At 39.3% G+C, this 14800-nt stretch overlaps 1 protein-coding gene across 1 annotated transcript in view; it reads left to right on the top strand.

The window, feature by feature from the left end:
• The window catches only part of LOC143646840 (fatty acid desaturase 2-like protein FADS2B), a 34169-nt gene extending 24275 nt beyond the window's left edge, over positions 1–9894 (top strand). The window contains exons 6-12 of the mRNA XM_077116241.1: positions 685–745; positions 2452–2528; positions 2728–2825; positions 4638–4734; positions 6594–6673; positions 7888–8013; positions 9350–9894. Coding sequence (XP_076972356.1) covers positions 685–745; positions 2452–2528; positions 2728–2825; positions 4638–4734; positions 6594–6673; positions 7888–8013; positions 9350–9401 — 591 coding nt within the window. The 3' untranslated portion in view covers positions 9402–9894. The remainder of the gene's footprint in view (positions 1–684; positions 746–2451; positions 2529–2727; positions 2826–4637; positions 4735–6593; positions 6674–7887; positions 8014–9349) is intronic.
• The last annotated feature ends 4906 nt before the right edge of the window (positions 9895–14800 follow it).

Below are 14800 nucleotides of genomic sequence, written 5' to 3'. Positions count from 1 at the left end.
CTTGAGACAAATGAAAATGAAGAATACAATATATCAAAACTTGTAGGATTCAGCAAAGGTAGTGCTGAGAGGGTAATTTATAGCCCTAAATGCCTACATTAAAAGGAAGAAAGAAGTAAAATCAAAGACTTAAGTGCATGCCTGGAGGAACTAGAAAAAGAGCAGCAAAATAATCCCAAAGCAAGAAGAAGGAAATAAATTACAAAGATTCGAGCAGAAATAAATGAAATTGAGGACAAACAAACAAAAACAATAGAAGTATCAAAACTGAAACTTGGTTCTTTGAAAAGATCAATAAAATTGACAAACCCATGGCCAGACTGAAAAAGAAAAGAAATCTACAGGTAGGAGGGAAGATATCAAAAGAATGGGTAAGCATGAATCTATCAATCACCATAGTATTGTAACTGAGTGAACATGCAGCAAAAACATAAAGCAGATGTGAATTGCATTGCATTTACTGAGTCAATGTATAAATTACTAGGTCCTAGCCATTACTTCTGTACCTCCTCTTAAGGTGTTTTTTTGTCTTCATGAATTAAGCACATATTAAAGTAACTAGGGGGATGTAGAAAATGAATTAAATTCCAAGTCGTGGGATTGTATATATATAATATCATTACGTGTCTTTGAGTGTAATGACTTATGTGTTGTCTCATATTAGTTTATTTTTTCTCCACTCAGTATGGCAAGAAGAAAATCAAATATATTGACTATGAAAAGCAGCACCTGTACTTCTACATGGGTGAGTCTCCTTGGAACCATGTACCTTATCATCCCATTTGGAGGCAAGTAGTCATCAAGCCAAAGGACAGGACTGGAATCCTCTTACAAGAGACCAACCCATGTCTTATGAATACAGAGAAAAGCAGCTTGTCTTGCTTCAAACTGACTGGGGTAAAGAACTAAGCAGGAAAGTAGAGCACTGAATATCATTTTTAACAGCCATCTCATCACTCAGGTAGAAGCCTGGGAACAAAAGGAACCTACAGATTGTCTGAGTAGAAGAAAGCTGTCTTTTCCCATGGCCTCCATATAACTGTAGAAACTATTTTGATGGACAAAGACTTATATATATTAAATATATATGAACCTGGACCCAGGTTTGAAGGAGAATATGTGTATCTGAGTAGTTCCAATACCTATAAAAGAACACTGTAATTGAACAGGCTTTGCTTGTATCCAAAATTATGACAAAAAGATTTCAAGAAGCCCCAAACTCTGCTCATCCAAAACATGCTCGTGGAATTGAGAAATAAACCAAAATCAGGGAAAGACCCAAATATTTCCCATATACAAATACTTCTCAACCAGGAGTGATTTTGTCCTCCAGGGAACATTTGTCAGTGTCTAGGGGCATTAACATATGGTTATCACAATGGCAGGGAGGATAATGGTATCTAGTGGGTAGAAGTTAGGCTTGCTGCTAAACATTCTACAGCCCCCCAAAACAAAGAATTATCTAACCCAAAATGTCAATAGTGTTGAGGTTTAGAAACCCTGCTACAGAAGATGTGATGTCCCTAGTGTTGGTCACCAGTGGCTACCTGTAGCCTGGCTGATGAGGATGACTTCCAGCCCATTTTTTGAGACATTGCACTGACTATTGCTGGAATTCAAGAGCCCCCAGCTTGTACCAATTTCTCACCCCTTCTCTCATATAAACAAAGAGGGTGAGAACATCTGTGTCCTATTTTGTAAGGTAGCTGATCCCTAACTTAAATAGATGTGTGGTCACAGAAGAAAAAGACTGTTGGAGTTCCTTTCCCAAACTTTCCTGAGTAGTATGTCTTTACCTCCACGCAGGCAAGTCCTGTGACATGGCCTTAGCTCATGAGGAATGAATGAATAGTGTAGATTCACTGCTGAATGCCTGCCTCACAGACCATGCTGACACCAAGAGTTGTATTACTGTGTCCTTCAAGTACCATTTTTGCATCTCAGGTACAATTGAGACTCCTTTGTTTTCAGGCAGCCTTGTTGGTCCTGCAGGAGATGCAGGTAACTAGCTCTCTGGGTGGGATATGACTACATTTTGTTTATCTCTACCACCCCAGTATATTATGATAGGATCCAATTCCAAGACTGTGAGGACTGAAGGATTCCATAGCCCTTGAAAAGCTTGAAAGTTCACAGAGAAGCTCTCCTGGGACATCTCCATTAAAAAGTCTCAAATCTCTAAATGTTCCCTAGTCCCTAGACAGAGTTTGAACTTGAAGCTATAACCACCAGAATTCCTGGGTTTGGGGGGGCTACATCAATTTTTGGTTCATCCTTTGAGACTCAGAGAGCTCAACTGGAGTCCAGTATATGGCTCTAGAATCTCCACTTTGCATTCCTTCTCAGAGGCAGTATTCCAGAGTGGCATGGTAAGGAGATTGATGCCTGCTGGCTTGTGCTGGGTCTCATTTTGCTCATTTATTCACCCTCTTTTTTTCTGCTCATTTTCAGTTGGAGTTCCGTTACTCATGCCAGTATATTTCAACCTGCAATCGATGCAAGTTATGTACCTTCGGAGGTATTGGACAGTGAGTAATTTCTCTCGTTCTCTAAAACCAAAACCAAGTAGAAAAGGGGAACTGAAAATTTTGATACCTTCCATGTGTAGATTCCCTGAGGAGAAGAGCTTAAGACTTAGTCAGTATGTGGGAAGGGACCCCAATTCGATAAAGAAGAAATGTATCTGTATTAACGGCATGTAACTTTCAAGTATTTTTATCTCTTCAGGATATTGTCTGGGTCAGCAGCTTTTACCTCCGCCACATCATCACATTTGGCCCTTTCTATGGAATCTTTGGAACGATATTGCTCACATTTTTGGTCAAGTAAGGAAGCAAGAATATTGTTCTCTTATTCCCATAACCCAGATGATCCTTTACTTTCCTTATCAGAGCTGTTTATGATTAGTAGAAGATTATGACATCATGCCTCATTCTCTGCAACTAAGGCTTTCCAAAGCAAATGTGGAAAGAAATAGTTAAGAAAACTGGGGCCCCCTTCCCTCTCTTCTACTTAAATTTTTTTATTTGATCTGGTTTAATCAAGGACAATCTTGTGTTTGATTAGAACAGAACGCTTAAAGCTGTCTTAGAGTGACTCTGCACTGGAGTGACTGAGTGAGTTGAACTATAACCCAAATAGTCTGAATCCCAATATATTACAAAAAAAGAGCTGAAGAGAGAGAGAGAAAAACCTGACTAGTGAAAACTCCCCTAACTCTCGAAAGCTCTTTCCACACTGCCTTGGCATGTTTGAGTTGTTCCCAAACCATGGAATTATCCAAGCTGATAAGGGCTTGGAGATGGCCAAATGCACTGCTTCTGAGACTTTAAAGTATTAAAATGGAAACTGCAATTAAATGGATCTGGAGGTAGCTTGAGATTCAGCACTTCTCATGAATTCCAAAGTGAGACATCAGTTCTGGGCCTAGAGGCACTCTGAATATTGAGAATCTTAAGACACATTCTTTTGTTGTTTTGTTTTGTTTTGGGCATGGCAGGTGAGAATTCTGCCACTGAGCCTGAACCACCATTACACTGCCCAAGACACTTTTTAAAAGTGGTTTTAAAATCCTGCTTATCCCTTCAAATCAGAGGGATACACCAAAGGCAGAAAGTAACTTGGATTATGTGACTTTAGAGCCCTCAATGCCAGGGGATGATTTTGGAAGTCTCTCTCATAAGAGATCTAGCAAATACAAACCTGCTACCCCATGCTAGGCCTCTCAGTCAACACATCTGAGACAAAGCAACAAGTCAAGATGATTTAGAAGGTTCATGCCAAGTTGAGAACAAGACAAACAGCTTGTAAGAAGAATTTACCCAATCTCCATTTGTTTTCACTTGCTAAACTCATGATTGCAGCATTCCAGCTGATCTCCAAGTCCTTTAAAATTCTAATCCAGTTGAACAACATAACTCCTGCCAGAGATAATGGCAGGATAGGGATTTTTTAAAGTTATTTATGGCTAGAGATCTTCACCAAATCAAAATGACTTCAGACTCTCATCGTTTGACTGAATAATCCTCTTGTACTTTCCTATTTTCCCTCCCCCATTCTGATGCATTATTATAAATCCTAAATAATAGTGAAGGCATGCATCAGATTCTTTGCTAAAGGCTTAACATATGTTATCTTATTTGATGTAATCCTCAAACAACCTTGTAATGTAGGTAGTATAATCTTCATTTTTCTGCTAAAGGAACTGAAGCTCAAAGAGATTAAGTCACTTCTCCAATGTCTTAGAGCAAGTAAGGGCAAGTGCCAGTGCCAAGACTAAGCCACAACTTGATTTTGGGTCTATCTGATGGTGAAATACCAGGCTTCTAACTACTTTGCATGTGCCCTTAATTTCTCCAGTATCGGCACTAATGCTAAGCAAACATTGGAGGCACTGTTCTTTTAATTTTTTTGGTAGGGCAGATCATGAAGCTGAATGTCAAGTATGTCACTCTAGATATAAAGAGCCCTGGAATAGCTCTCCAAGGAGGAAAGCAAACCACCTGCATTTTACTGGAAACTTTAAGTCCCTTCCGTGACCTCCAGTTCTCGGCCAGCTCTGCCAGAGGTTATACAAGCCCAGTGATTGGAAGTGAAACTTTACAGAGTCATTAATTCCTCCTTTTATCCTCTGAAAGGTTTCTTGAAAGTCCCTGGATTGCATATGTTACCCAGATGAGCCACATATCAATGAAAATGAGTTCAGAGGAGAACCAGGACTGGTTTAGCACTCAGGTAATGATGCAGTTCCTAGGGTAAGATTCATTAAACCATGCTGCTTTACAGTTTGGCTACTGAAAACAAAATACCTCACACTTATTAAATGCTTGCCAGGAGCCATGTACTGTTAAGTGCTTTGCATATAACTAAATGAAGTAGGCAGTATGATTATCCCTACACTGTAGATAAGAAAACTGGGGTGTGAACAGATTGAGTAACTTGCACAAGGTCACACAGCTGGTAACTGGTAGAGGCAGGTTTTAGACCCAGACAGTTTGATTTCAGAATCGTTGCTCTACACCAGGGAATCAGGAGACTAGATAGAGTTTAGGGACCAAACCCAGCCTTCACTTGTTTCTGTAAATAAAGTTTTATTGGAACATAACCATGTTCTTTCATTTACATATTCTATGTGGCTGCTTTCATGCTACAACAAAGTCACGCTGTGACAGAGACCTAAACTACTTACTATATGACACTTTACAGAAAAGTTTTCCTAAACCCTTCTCAAAACCCCACATGACCCAGTCTCTTGAAGCATGGCACTCCACCAAGTGAATGTGAGACTCCTAGAATTACAGAATAATTTTACATCTAGAAGGACCCTGGGATTTGTCTCATTTCATTTAAAAGATAAAGCAGAGCAAGAGGAGAAATGGCCTCCTCTCCAGACATGCCATTAATGTTAAACAGTCAGGACTATCCCCAAACTCCTTTACACTCTAAGTGAATGTCCCCTCCACTGAACCATGTCACAGTTGACAGGGAATGCCAGTCATTCTCCTAATTCCTCCTCCAAGGTGACACCTACAACTCAGTGGAGCCTCTGGAGGATGTACAGCAGTGGTTCTGAAACTTTTTGGTCTCAGGATCACTTTACACTCAAAAATTATTGAGAACCTTAAAGGCTTTTATTTACGTAGGTTATGTCCACTGCTATTTGAAGTTAAAACTGGGAGATTTTTAAATGTTTATTTATCCATTTAAAAATAACAAGAATAAGACCAACACATATTAACATCAGAGTGATGGTATCATCACATGTTTATGAGCCTCTGGAAAATTTTACTGTCCAAGGATGAGAATATGAGAATGAAAAGGGCAAATAATGTGTTAGATTATTAAGATGTTGGTTTTGACCTTGTGTATTCCCTGATAAGCATCTTGCAGAACCCCAAGATTCTTTGAGCTGCACTTTGAGAAACACTGGCATAGAGCACTTCAAAAATAACATTCAAAATAGCACCAGCACCAGCTAGAATTAAACCCTGAAAGTGTGTGAATAAGATGATGTTCATGAACATCTTTAATTATTTTTATATGATGAGCCCTCTTGGCAGTTTGGAAAAGCCGGTCAACATATTTTCAAGATAATGTTTTTTAAATGCACAAAGTAAAAAACACGAGATTACAAAAGAAGCTACTTACATTGAAATACACTTCTATCCACAGAGTCCTTGTTAGAACCCTTGAATGCTTCACCCATCATTTAGAAGTCTTGCCAGTCTGCCCTATGGGACTCTAATTCCTACAGTGCCATTGTCACCTACCAAATTCTACCAAACACCCAGTCCTCAGTCACCACTCCTTAGCCTTTTCCATAGCCAAGGTCTGCTAGTGGCTTAGTCCCCTCAACTCCTACATACTCTTTCATAGGTCTTGTCTTATAGATACTTCTTAGCAAAATGTCCTTTTGTCCTTAATCTCTTTGAGACCTGGGATATAAAACTTATCTTTTATATTCCTGAGAGTGTCTTATACAGGCTATGTTCATGATAAATATTGGTTGAATGGTCGATGGAATAAAAAATAAACATTTTTTTTTTGCTAGATGCTTGATCATTTATATCTCATGTAAGGCTTTTTCTTTGCAGGTCTTGGCCACCTGTAATATTGAACAGTCCTTTTTCAATGACTGGTTCACTGGACATCTGAACTTCCAAATTGAACACCAGTGAGTAATAAAACAGATCATGATAAAAGCAAAGACAGTCACTTATAAGAGGTCCCCTGCCCATAAAGGCCAGAGCAGAACCCTCAGGGTCTCAGAGGGAAAAAATGGGCCAGGATCCTTCAAAGGCTGCCATCTTTCTAGAAGGCTCAATAGTAAGGGAAGGAGGAAGAAATGAAGGAGGCATGACAATTAAAAGTAAATGGAGTGGAATATTGGAAAAGTACCAGTGACTCAATTTCTAATTTCCAGAAATTGATAATTGTTTTCTTTTCATTTGGTTCATTGATGAAACCCAAGAAAAATTATGCCATTTGGGTAGCCAAGGTGTGTTGAAACTGCAGTATAATTTAATTCAAGTTTTTTATCTCTTTAGAACTGACATTACAAACTCATCAGCAACGAAATCCAGTCTCTGAGGAGATTTTCCAATGGTATCTAGTGGTACTTCACCAATGGATTAGCTATGTGAACACATGTTCTCTTAAAGAAAAAGAAAATTAAAGGGAAACTTTGAGAGTCAATCTCTCCAGAATATTTGGGGAAGACCTTTTCTTGGATCCTCTTTGTATAGCCATTTCTAGGATAGTCAGAGAAGGAAAGAGGTCTTATACCTATTTCTAGATTTTCTTGTTTTTGCTTTCATGTTGGTTCTTAAGAGCCTCAGCAAAACAAGAAAGGATTATTATTGATATTTTATCAAAGACAAGGTTAAAACACATGAAGGTGATCTGGCTGATGAATGGAAAACCTTTGGATAAGAATACACATCTCCTCACTTCTTGTCCCTTAGGACCTTTCTCCTTAAACTATGACTAGAACTTATCAAATACTCATCTATGAATGGGGTAGGGGATGAAAGATTAAAGAGAGAGAGATCTCCAGCTCTTCTAGAGAGTTCAAAATGAACAATAACTCTATGTACTTTATTTGACCTGGCCAAAAATAAGCACATTTAATGGGCATAGAATTTATTCTCTTATCATTTTCCAAATAGTTGCCACCCACAGAGCTCATGCAGGTGTTACCTGATTACGATGATAGTGTTCAGACCAGAGTTTTTGAGCTGCTCAGAAAAAAAAAAAATTATTAGGCAAGGTTAAGGTTGGGTCTGTATTACTGATAAGATTTTATTTGGCAGTAAGAAAAGAAAACACCATTGAGTTTCTCCTTAAGTCTAAGTTTTTTTTTTTTACCTCTCTCGTCTATTTCCTCAGTCTGTTCCCCACAATGCCACGACATAATTATTACAAAGTGGCACCTCTGGTGAGGTCACTGTGTGAGAAGCATGGATTGCAGTACGTGAATAAGTCCTTGTTAAAGGCGTTTGGAGATATCACCAGGTAATAAAATATTCTCTCAGTTCATACCTCTCATTGCCCTTCTGTGCAGGTCCCAAGACTATTCACTGGCTTTTGAAGCGTTCATCCAAAAGTGATTGATTAAGGAGCACTTCTTTGACCCACATGCACACAAGGCTCAACAGGGAACAATAATAACTACCATGATGGCAATAATCCCCCTTACCTATTTCCTACGTAGGTACTTCTTGGGAAAACACTTACTGCCTTACTAGATTTGAAGCTTTTTCTAAGATTTTCACCCACATGGCCTTTTGCATCTTTAGAATTTAAGTGGTGGAAGGGACTCTTAGATCATCTGCTCCAGGGTTGAAAACTTAGACCTGTAGGGTCTGCCAGAACTGCAATGTGTGAACCTAGCTATAGTGACTGACCAAAACTGTGGGTCTGTGGGTACTGAAAGTCCATCTTTCTCCTTTAGGCATTCATATGCAATTTCCTAAAGAACCGTGAGCCCATCAGATTAACAGTCAGTGGTACATGCATTTTGTTTCCAAGTGGAGAAATTAAAATTTCTATAAGATTTCTCTTGCTTGGGGGGGGAAAAAGAGAATCATGAATGAGGCCTACAATTCCAACTGCAGACTCACCACAGGTCTCCACCTGCCTTTGTACCTGCCAGGTATTTGACCTCCCTTCCTTATTAGAAAACTCCTTGTCCCTGGCCAACACATTTCCTTTGATGCAGTCTGCCTGCAATGCTCTTCCAAGCTACTACCTTCCCCTACATCACCTTGTCAATTGTCATTCACTCTTCAAGGCTGGTCTTAAATGTCTTCTCTTCATATCAGTCTTTCCTCATCCCCAAGACTATATCTGTTGCAGCACCTGGTTCTCTTCATTCATGTTCTTTATCTTAATTGTGATTAGATAACATATGGGGTAATAAACTGTTGCACATATGTCTCCCAAGCTAGACCAAGAACTCCAATTAGACAGGGCCCACTCTGTCCTATTCATTGTTGCATTCACAGAGTCTAGAAAAATATCTTTCACATTGTAAAACAGCCTGAATAGGTGGATATAGCTGGGGTGGTATACAGGTAAATGCTCATAGAAACTTCTTTTTTTAATAATATTGGAGAAAAACCTAAGGTGACGGTTCAGGATACAGAAGGAAAAACATCCGGTCTCATCCTGAATGGAAAGGTGAATTAACTACTAAAAACAGTTCAGAGTGTTTGACTCCTCTGCTGGGAGCCAGATACAGCTGAAAATGGCAAAGTTGCCTTAAAGTATAGGCGCAAATGTTCCATGGAGAGGCCTCCTTTAACCTTTGAATCTCACCTCCTGATTATTTTGTTTACTCCTTGCACAGGGCCTTGAAGAAATATGCAGCTCTCTGGGCAGAAGTTTACTATGAGACATGATGCAAAATATCAGCTTCAATGCTCATCTAATCTCATCTCTGAAGGGGGCTGGTGAAGGCGCAATCCCAAGGAGTTCAAATCCCAAGGAAATATGATAATTCCTTCCTACAGGTTTTCTCTAAGAAACAGAGGAAGCACAGATGATTTTGGCCAGGGGGATAAAACGGAAATGGGAGTCTGATGGTTTTAGTTTCTCAGTAGATTCTTGAACTTAGTCCTAACCAAGAAATATTAGCCAGATCATCTCTGCCAAGAGGGCATAATTACAGAAATCAGGTAAATGTTTTGCTGATGAAATGGATGAAGTGGGCCAGAGGAGAAACATCTTGATGGGGTATGTTGGGAAAGAGTACAGTTGCTCTTGGAAAGGAACCATGTACTTAAGAAATACTTGCTGAGCACACATTTTTTGCTGATTCTTTTTAAATTTGTAAATTTCTTGGTCCATAAAAACTGAATATAATGAACATTAAAGTCTCTTTGAATATTTCAATACTCAGTTTGGATTCTCATTATTGTACCTGCATATGTATAATTAGTGTGTATATATATTTTTATTTCAAGGGAAGAAGTTGGGATTTCTGTAAAGTCGTTCAGAGGAGCTCCCTGAATCCAATGCCAGTAGCAACTGATCAAGCAGGTTAAAATTCTATATATAAAGAGGATCCTATGTTCTTCTGAAGTCTACACTGGATGAATTTTGGCCATCTATTCCCTACCTACCAAAGCAGAACTACTATACCATATTATTGAGTGACCCCAATGAAAGAAAGATCTTTGTTTTCTGTTCATAGACTACAGGCTGTGTCAAGGCATTATTCTAGCTTGTTTTAGGATGAGCGTGATCTCACCAAAACCAATGCTGGAAAAACTAGTGGACCCTCTCAGTACCTACTACTGTATTCTAGTGTCTGTGCTTTTTCTTATCTATTCATGGGAGACATGGTTTAAGTTGACCTCAGGCTGCAGGGAATGCAGGTACAATAAGACAAACCTCCAACCCCAGGTCCCAGCAAGTCAACACTGTTGGTTTATCTCAGTTATATGAAATCCTACCAGTAAGCATTCATTTCTTTGCTCCAAACTCTCTACCAAAAAAACTCTTTTGGGTTTGTTTGTTTCTTAATTAAATCGCCAGTGAAGGATGACATACTTAATAATTCACATCTCCTGGGAAGTTAGCCGTGCATGTCAAAGCTAAGAAAATGAGAATTAGTTGCCTGGGAGGGAGGATCCTTGAAAATGGCTATAGTGTCAAATAGGGAAGAGTTGGGCAGGGGATGAAAAAAATGAAAAGTTCTATTGACTTGATTAAGAATAGCCCCGGATGGATGTGGCAAGAGTACATATTTCTCCTGCTGGAAGGTTTACAGATGATTCTTCCTGCATGAAATCAGGGTTGGAAGTGGTAGCAGGATACTCTATATTGCCTCTTCCTACTCCCACAGGGATGCCCAAGCACTATTTATTCTCCCAGTCACTAGGAATAACAACCAGATATCTCCTTGGACAAACTTGCTACCTCCAAGGCATTCCCCCTTCAGTGTCAAAACAGCCAAACTTCATAGTTCCATATATGGAGTTGGTTGCTGTTCAACTTTCATTTAGACAGATAATGTAGGAAAGACATGTGAAATCAGTTCTTAAAAGGTACCAGGTAAGAACTAAAATTTACTCCTTTGGTATACATTTAATGATGAACAGCTTAATGGGTTGTTGGTCAAAAACAAATCATCATTTTCCTAAATTCAATACTTCAAACAATTTTCACTCTCAACCATGGTGACTGATATTTGCAGTTGGTGGAACAGGTGACTGAGTATTTATTTTGCCTGTTCAATTAGTTTCCCAGAGGAAGAGGATCAACGCCTGCTACTTCCACCTTAAACCACCAAGAACTGAGCTAAAATTTAGACTATCAATCTTCCAGATCACTTCATTTCTCTCCTTTGTGCTTTATAGACCTCTGTTCTATAGGCGTATGAATGAAGGTGACTTAATTAGCTAAGCTCATGCCTCTTTAAACTAAGTGACACCTGAGAGTTATGTTACTGTCATTCCCTTAGGCCCCAGCGGTTTCTTTGTCCTGATTCCAGTGTTTGAATATCTCTGTCACTCTCCTTGGCCCTGACTCCATCTCACCTAGTTATTGTTACTTACCTTCAGATCTCAATGCCATTATCACATCCCTAGGGGAGCTTTGCCAGGCTTTCCAGACCAAACGAAAGCCTCCTGTGATATGCTCCATAGCAATTAACACAGGTGTCAGTTTACAATTAAATTAATTGTCTTCCCCCTCCAAACTGCAATATCCATGAGAGGAGGGACTCCCTAGCATGTTAGAGACACCAATAAAGAGACTGGAAGGAAGTATGGGAGGGAGAGCAAGTGGGAGAAGGGATGCTAATTCTAAGGGACTCCAAACAAAAAACCTCCTTGGTCTCTCTCAGCCTTGTATTTAACAACTCACCAGGAAGTTTCTCTTGATCCTTAATTTTTACTGCTGCAGCTTCAGTTTATAATACATAGCTTAAAAATCATTTAAAGGTTTTTTTTTCATTGCAAGATTTTTTTCTGATCTTAAAAATATGTTGATGTACTTCCTTCCAATTAAACAGAAAAAAAATTTATTAAATATACGAGAAGAACTTTGATTTTCTAACTCTAGTATTAAAACTATCACCAATATCTATAAGCGTCGAATAAACCCTTGGGGGCCACTACCCATGTCATCTTTACATGAGGCAGGTGCTATAGATTAAACGTTTTATGGATGAAAACACCAAAGCTGAGGGAGGTAAGCTGATTGCCTGATGCCATGGGTAGGAAGCAGTGGGGTAAAGATTTAGACCCAGAGCTGCCTGACTCTACGGTCACTGCACTGTATGAATGCCAGGAAATTCAAAGTAAAGGGGGAGTAAGTGGTATTAGAAAGCAGGCCATTGACTTTGGGGGAATATCTCTGATAGTTTCCCAGGAGCTGACGGGATGAACAACAGCTGAGAACAGGCAGTCGGAGAAGGGGAAGGCAGGAGGAGCTTGTGACAAGTCCAGCATCATCATAGAAAGGGTCCAACTTCTACTCACCAGTCTTAAAAGAGAGAGTCTGTGCAGAGAACATTGGGGATCCAGCTCAGGGCAGTTTCATGTGGGAGGAGTCAATCTGACTGAAGCTCTAAGAAGACACTGCATTAAACACAAGTAACAGGAAGGAGAAATGGATTTGTGATTTTGCAGCAAAGTGGCATGAATTCAATGCAGGGAAAACTTGCCTTTCCCATCTGCAGGGAGCCTTCCAGTAGACCCCATTTTCTCTGAAGCTTCTCTCCCATTGTTAAAACCACCCTTATGCTCATTCCATCAGCTCTTGGGAAGCTATTAGAGATATTCCCACAAGCCAACTGCATTGGTAAAATTAGGCAATGAGAAATTGCCCACATTTTTACTCAAGCGTGAAGTAAGGATGATCAAATTAGAAATCAGACACATAAATTATAATTTCAGCTCCTCAATTTATTATTCTATGATGAACTTGGTCAGGTCACTTATATACCTGATACTTCCAGTCTCCACAGCCTTTACAGGTGTGGCACCTAATGCTACCTGCATGGCAGCATGACTGTGAGTCCCAAACCAAATTACTGGCATGACTTCACAGCCAGGAACACCCATGCACTCTGCTTATTATTTTGATGATAGTGACGGGCCCTCCCATCCTAGGCCCACCCAAAGTAGAAGAAAACCATAGAGCCACATTTGCCCACAGGATGGAAAGACAAGAAATCATTGCAGCAACGAGAGGGTCACCTCCCCCCATAAAGTGAGGCTTATGAATCACAAGTGAGAAAATAATTTCTCCTGTTTCAACAGGTGACACCCATGAGTCACACTCTTCTTCTCACTGCACTTAAACCTCCTGGGATCAGCCTTCAGATCCCACGCTGGAGGAAGAGAGACCCAGAAACTCTGCTTATCCAGACTATGGTTAACCATGTTGAGTGCACCACTCTGGTTGTTGAAAATCTTGCCAAATATAAGCACATTTTTTGTTGCTTAATTGATATATTGTAAAGAACTTTTTTGAGGGTTTCTTTGCTAAGTATCAAGCCTCCTGATACAATCCTAAAGGTACAGAAAGTATGAGGGGTTGGACTAAAATGCTACTGAAGGCAGGGACATAGTACTCTTTCTTTCCCAACATTGTTTATGAAAGTTTGCAAACAAGCAACAAAGTTGAAAGAATTTTACAGTGAACATCTGTATAGCTATCACCTTGATTTCAATATTAACATTTTAGTAAAATTGATTTATCCCATAGCTATACATCTACCCATCCCTCTATGTATATGTTAACCCATCCTATTTTTCTATAATTTACTGCAAAGCAAATTCCCAGGGGCTTACTTAAAAAAAAAACACCAAATATGCAGACAACCAAATTTTTTTTCTCCCCAATTAAAAATTGGTGAAAAATATGAAACAGGTTGGTTTTTAAAGTACTACAACTCCCTGTCTGCAAAATCAATTATTAACTCAAGACAGAAGAGACCTTCTCGTATGTACATTCTTTCATTAGTTGAGATTTAATAAGCACTTACTATGTGCCCAGTGAGGTGAACAACAGAGGTAGGAACACTGCCTCCTTGGAGCTTACGTTCTACTGGAGAAGGCAGCCAATGAACAAGAAAATGGAAGAAGAAACAAGATGATCACATATCAAGGGTGTTGTGAGAGATAACAACAGGCACGGGAAGAGTTTAGATAAGGGGATCCTGGAAAGTGAATCCGAAAAGAATGTGAAGGAGTCTGCCATGAGAGCCTGATAGATGGGGTTATCTGAGACCAGTGCAAAGGCCCTGAGACAGGAATAAATATTCTGTACAAAGAGCAGAATAGACAATCTATGTGGCCATGGAGTGAAATGCAAGGTTCTTTCTGCAGCGTCACTTAAACTTTATTTTTTCATAAACATAGTTTGACTTGGCTTCTCAATGTCCTTCAAAATAATTTTCTATTATGCATGCAAGACTTTGTGCCATTAAAACAAAAAATAAAACATTTAATACACATCATGTCCTATTTCCTCCATCATAATTCTCTCAACAGCCCAAAGGAGGAGTATCACCATTTCGATTTTACAAACCAGGACAGACTCAAAGAGAAGCAAGGTCTTGCCCAAAGCTATGGCATTAAGTAGAAAAGTCTATTTAAATTTCATGTTTGATTAACTTTGCTTGCTCTGAAAAAGTTGAGTTGGGTTCATATCAAGAAGCCTATAAACTGAAGAAAGTGAGCTGAAAATATTGTCACTATAGTCTAAAAGGATTATTTTGATAACTTCTGAAAGTTTGGCATCATCTAAAACACAAAGATAGACCTCTTATATTTACATACCACCA

The sequence above is a fragment of the Tamandua tetradactyla genome, chromosome 9 (genome assembly GCF_023851605.1).
Source record: "Tamandua tetradactyla isolate mTamTet1 chromosome 9, mTamTet1.pri, whole genome shotgun sequence".
In the NCBI taxonomy this organism is placed as follows: domain Eukaryota; kingdom Metazoa; phylum Chordata; class Mammalia; order Pilosa; family Myrmecophagidae; genus Tamandua; species Tamandua tetradactyla.
Note: the sequence above shows the minus strand (reverse complement) of the source record. Positions and strands in the feature narration are given on the sequence as shown.